Source organism: Eptatretus burgeri, chromosome 8, assembly GCF_056783735.1.
Source record: "Eptatretus burgeri isolate ZD-2024b chromosome 8, Ebu_testis_v1, whole genome shotgun sequence".
In the NCBI taxonomy this organism is placed as follows: domain Eukaryota; kingdom Metazoa; phylum Chordata; class Myxini; order Myxiniformes; family Myxinidae; genus Eptatretus; species Eptatretus burgeri.
In genome coordinates, this window is record NC_140968.1 from 66761199 (window position 1) to 66767134 (window position 5936).

The 5936-nt window shown below is 41.7% G+C and overlaps 1 protein-coding gene across 1 annotated transcript in view; it reads right to left on the reverse strand.

The window, feature by feature from the left end:
- Positions 1-1753: 1753 nt before the first annotated feature.
- LOC147021939 (meteorin-like) overlaps positions 1754-5936 on the reverse strand; it is a 15362-nt gene continuing 11179 nt past the window's right edge. The window contains exon 4 of the mRNA XM_085892389.1: positions 1754-4789. Within this exon, the coding sequence (XP_085748515.1) occupies positions 4467-4789 (323 nt within the window). The 3' untranslated portion in view covers positions 1754-4466. The remainder of the gene's footprint in view (positions 4790-5936) is intronic.

Genomic DNA, 5936 nt, shown 5'->3' on the forward strand with positions numbered 1-5936 from the left:
TTTACATTAAAATAGTCAAACTCCAATGAGGCTGTAACACGTGTGACAGACTTTCAGTGATGAAAGAGTGGCTTTACATTGAGAGTTACGCTTCCAAACACTCAAAAGCAATCCAGATGCTGAGTGGAGTGGTGTTTCCAACCTCCAAATACCATGGACAATTCCTCAGCAATATCTTCTCGGACGTGACAGTTATCTATCGCAAGGGCATTCACTTTGTCGATCTTTGTTCAAGTGTGAGCCCTGCAGAGCCTGTCCCGTTGCATTCCAGGAAATTTGGTGGAATTTATTTCTCATTAAGGCACTGACAACATCAGTTGCTTTCTTGCTTCTTGTACACATTGGCACAACGATACATAATTCCACACAATAGTTGTGAAATGAAAAAAAGTGAAGGCACCAAGTTGAGAAACATCTTGCAAATGTAGACAGTTTTGTGCCAAAAGTGTATCTTTCAAGAGAACCACACCTTTAGCATCAATGCTGAGATGTATCATGAGATCCATGCAACAAAATATTACATTGAAAAGTGGTTGCTATTAGTCTGGTGCTATCGTATATAGACAGGCACAAAATAATATATAACCATCGTATAATTTGAGAAGTGCATTTAACTTCTATGCACTCCTGAACCGCTGGACAAAATGAGTTTATACCTGGTGATTGTACTTGGGGGGAGCAGTGGATTAACCCGATTCTGGAGGAATTACCCCATCCTTAAGGACAGGGTTCTTCACTAGTTAAACTCAAATGATAAGTTGTTCAACAAAATAGCTGGTTGTGAAATTTCAGGTTGGCCTGTGTAGCATGGAACATCTGAATCGGCAATCCTGTAGGTTTGGAATCCAGTGGACTGTGTTGGTTTGTCCATTGTCTACTTATGTCCTTGTAGTTATTTATAAACAAAGACACTGTTCTGCATTGGATATGTGTACAAATTCCACAATGGAGAGTAACTGGTAACTGGAGAAGAGGAAGTGGTTTTGAAAAGGACTTATTGGTACCCACAAAGCACATCATCATCCATCACATGACACCGCCTTGATAAACACACAGGCTTGTGTAACAAAGTCTTTGTCGGCTCTTTGAAAGCAGATACCCTCACAGTAGACACCAGCTCCAAATCGATGGGAGTGAAGAGAGAAGGCAGCAAATGGGGCATCCGCTACTGAGCCAACTCAAAAATGCAAGAAATGTCTTGTACAAGTCTCTTTTGGATATGTTGAGTAGAATGGATGATTTCTTTGATATGAAGTGATGATGCTTTCCAACACAAATAAACAAAAAACAATGATAAACCCTATCACAATCTGCAAGATTTACATCAGAGGTATACAAGAATTAGATCCGAGGAACATTTTTGACCTGTCCTGCACGGACCAGGTCTGACATTTGATGGATGATGCAAGGAATTTGTATTTTGTCCAGGGAATGGAGGGGATAACTCACCTGCTCTTCACAAAAGACATGGCTGTGAGATCTTTCAAATCAACCAACGAATAGTGCAGGCAGAAGGGTCCTTTCGCCACCATCCAACATCCTTTCCATCTTTCCATGGACTGGGCACACTTTGATGTCCAACCCCTCAGATGAAACACCAGGTTGACACTTTATAGCTGGGTTGGGAATCAAACCCAAGCTCGATCCCGCTCACAGACAAGTGCACATACCTCCAAGTCTAAGCTATCCTGCTAAATAGAAAGGATCCCACTATTCCAGAGGCAATGTCTTCAAAGTTCACAAAATGCCTGCCAGGAAAATCTCAACTCTAGAATTATTGAGGAGGTAAAGCAAATATATTTGCATAATGACACCAGATTGCGAAAGTCAAAAATACTTCTATTGGTTAGTTCTTCAAATTACATTTTCAATGCTCTGAGAAAGGTCATTCAGAAAGTTTTCCATAAGAGTTGTATGGTTGAGCATTTTGATTTCTATTTTACAAAAAAAACTTCTTCCTTTGGATGCAGGTGGGGTAGTATCATGGACTGAAGGTGCAACTGTGCCACTCATGCAGTGCCCCATGTTAGGGCAGGAATTTGGCCATAGTGCCTACGGTACCGCACCTACTCTTCATGAAGGACATCATGGATCTTTAACATCCACCAACAAATTCCGGCAGACGGGACGCTCGTTTTATGTCCATCCGAGGCACGGCACGCACATTGATGAATCACCTTGCCTGGAAGAAAAAAAACACCGGGACGACAGCTTATAGCTGGGTTGGAACTCGAAGCCAGGCTCGGCAACCCATAGGCAAGTGTGCATACCTCAAGGCCATCCCGTCAGCCAAACAGAAAAATGAGGATGCAATCATTTTTTAACACAATGAAAGTATTGTGGTGGTAAAGGAGGAAAGACACGGGAGGGAATGTCACAGTGGGAAAATGAAGAACAGGCCAGTAAATTGCAGTCGAATTATCGAGTTGTAGTTTGCTGCCGGCTGACCTTGCGCACTGCTTCAGGAATGCAGAACGTATAGAGAGCAAGATTGAAAGTACCTTTGGAACTGCAAGGGCTTACAGGAGGCGGGCATTAACCAGAGAGCAGGGTTTGCTGTCTTTTTTTGTTTGTTTGTTTGTTTTTACAATTAGAACAATATTCATACAAATAACGTTGTACACATTGGGAATTATTGAATGAATTATTAAATTAATTTTATTCAGAGTTTATGTACATTGCAAATTTTATTCTTGACTTGTATCTCGCTCCATGGTCGAATGTGATATAAAATTTAGCCTGTTCTGTACAAAAATATGGATTTCGTAACATAAAAACAGCTCCAGATACCGGTCAACTATTGGCACTACTCCTACTACTACTACTACTACGGCCCCAAATATTCTCACCTTCTTGTGGGGTTGGCTGGGGACATTTTTTGGTCCAAGTCTTTCATGAACCAACTGGTCAGACCATGTTCAACTGTTGCTGTTCTGAGCAGTTATTAATAATAATGACTCACCCACTCTTCACGAAAGGTACCGTGCGATCTTTAATGTCCACCAACAAATACTGTCATTTGGGACAACCAGGTTTTCATACCTCCAAGAGATGGCACTATTTGCATGATGCATCTCCCTGCTTGCGATGCACCAATACGTCTGCCTATCGTCGGGTCGGGAATGGATCTCGGACAAGACCGCCGCTGAATGCGAGTGTACTATCTCTGCACCATCAAGTCAGACTTTGTGAGTCCTTCGCCTGCATCATGGCCATGGGATCAGTAACAACATGGCTCAGACGTAAAGGAGAAGATATTTTATGGCGTATGGATCCCTGTCACAAATGTCATGAATCTGTGAAAGAGTCGTTCCAGAAATAACAGCAGACTCACGCCTGCTGTTACAGTTTATATTTCCACACCATCTCTTGATTTATACACTATTCTGTACAAAATATGATGCCATCTCCAAAAATATTGGGACAGTAATGGAATGTGTTATTAGTTTACAACAGTTGATTTGATTTTGAATATCAAGGTGCTGGTCTGCACTGACAACAATCAGAGTAGGGGTTAATTCAATTGCTTACAAAGATTTCTCAAAATAGATAATGAGGTTCGCATCAGATTTCATGACAAATCATATGAAACTTTGTCAGGGCACAGTAACTCACAAGTTAGAGATTTGGGTTAGATTAGGTCGTGGTAACGGGGGAGAAAATATCAGGGGTTAGGTCGGAGGATGCTATGAGACGGTATAGTGTGCACCATGTGCTTGAAACTGTGGAAAGGGGAGTACGGTTGAACCATCTCTGAAAGGAGTCTCACAAAGTGGAAGAAATAGCAGCAAAAGAGTGGAGGTTGGCGGTAAGCCTGGATTTGGGGAGTTTAACCGGGAGGAGGTTCCTGGAAGAAAGCATGCATTCTGGAAGAGACATGGAGGATCAGAAAGCTGTGAGAGTGGAGGTAGTTAAAATGGAGGAGAGATGGCAAAAAAAACCAAAAAGACCACAGACTTGTCTGCCACGTAAAATCCAAATGGCATTCACGATGACTTGGAAACGCCTGACGTGATAGGAATTTCAAGAACCTCTGACACAATGACCATGATGAAGGTTAGTTACCTCCTTACCTCATGGCAAATGATGAAGGTTAGTTACCTCCTTACCTCATGGCAACTTGATTACAACCGAGTTTCAATCCTTGCTTCATACTTGACGTTCAATGCATGGAGCACTTGCACACACTTATGAAACTCTCGTGTGGGAGAAATACGTATATGCATGTCGGAAGAGTTCATTTCCAGTTTGAGTATGTCGTCCCAATACTTAAGTAATACAGTGTAGCTTGGGCATACAATTAATGTATATATATATATATACATACATACATACCCCCACAAGGGCTATCGAGCCCAGACTTGGAACAACAGCAGCCTTGTGAGGATGAATGAGAGAGAAAAGATTCTTCAGTACAATAAGGAATTCTTATATTCCTTCTATTTATCTTCATATTCCAGTACACATCAATCGAGTTTGAGCTCACATGGATTGCTTCCGGTAGTTTGAGAAAAAATATAGGCTCGATTGAAGTCCAAAAGCCAGGGAGCACAAGTCAACCATATCTCACCAAACCGCATTTTGCCTATAAACATAAATTCTCCGGTGTCCAACTTGACACCACAACGGAGCGGTATCCAAAGCACCCACTCTTGTGTCCGCGACCGTGAGTCGGTGGATACTCCAAAAGCAGGGTCCATCTGTTTCAGGATTCGCTGCACTGAGATGTAAATGGCCATGTGCCCTCGTTGAGACACATTTTCAATGGAGACCATCTCACCCTGGGCCACTGAATCGGATGAGATTGGGAAAAGAGAGGTTTATAGGATTTGACACAAGAGAAATTTAAAAAAATGTTTTTGGTTTTACTTTTATTATGCTATGCTGTATATTCAGGCTGGAGGTACAAAGGCTCACGTCAAGACTGATTACATCTTAGGAACGATTTGCATCTCTCATTGTTTACTCATAAAATATTTTTGCTGCTGTAAAAGATATATCCTGGTTAATGGTTCACTTTTAACTGTGATTGGTGAGGATGCCAGATTGTATCTGGAACCCACAAGTGCCACCTGCCACATGGAAACATCATGTTTTGCTCCACCAATCACAACAAGGAAGCATCATCATTGTTTTAAGCAGTCGGGAGATGTACAGATGGAATTATTGAACTTCTTCAACCTGAACAAATGCTGTGATGATACCGTCATGACAATGTGAAGACTGTAAACCTGGATGGGCCTCTAGCATGGCAAAGATGTTAAGGTCACATGCTGTCACCAAGCAGATAAAAGCTAAGCCACCCACTCATTTCACCCTTATTGGGGCTCGTCAGGGCACCACATAGCCATTTCATCCACTTTGTGGCTTTGAAGCCTTTTGGCTTACATACTGGTTAATGATAATTCTCTAATTGTGATTGATGGGGACAGCGGATCTCTGGAACCAATAAGTGCCATTTGCTACATGGAGAAGGTGTAAGTATATGAACCGTGCTTCCCCATTGTCTCGGGTCACTCACCTGCATTTGATTTTCATTTACTTATTTTCATTTATTATTTTCATTTATTTACATTTTAATTTACGGATGTTTTCTGGCGGTACTGTGATTTTTCCTGGGGTATGGGCTTTGATGTCCATCAGCACACAAAATTACCGTGCTTCCCCAATGTCTCGGGTCGCTCACCTGCATTTTTTTTCATTAATTATTTACATTTATTTATATTTTCATTTATGGATATTGTCTGACGATTCTGATTTTTCCCAGTGTACTGGCTTCGATGTTCATCGGCACAAAATTTCAGCTTTCTACGTCACCTGGAAGGTACCAAACTTTAATATCAGTCAGTCAGCGAGTGAGTATATACTAACGGGATGTGCTTACACATGGTGTCAGCGTATTAACTGCGCTTCCCCATTGTCTCGGGTCGCTCACC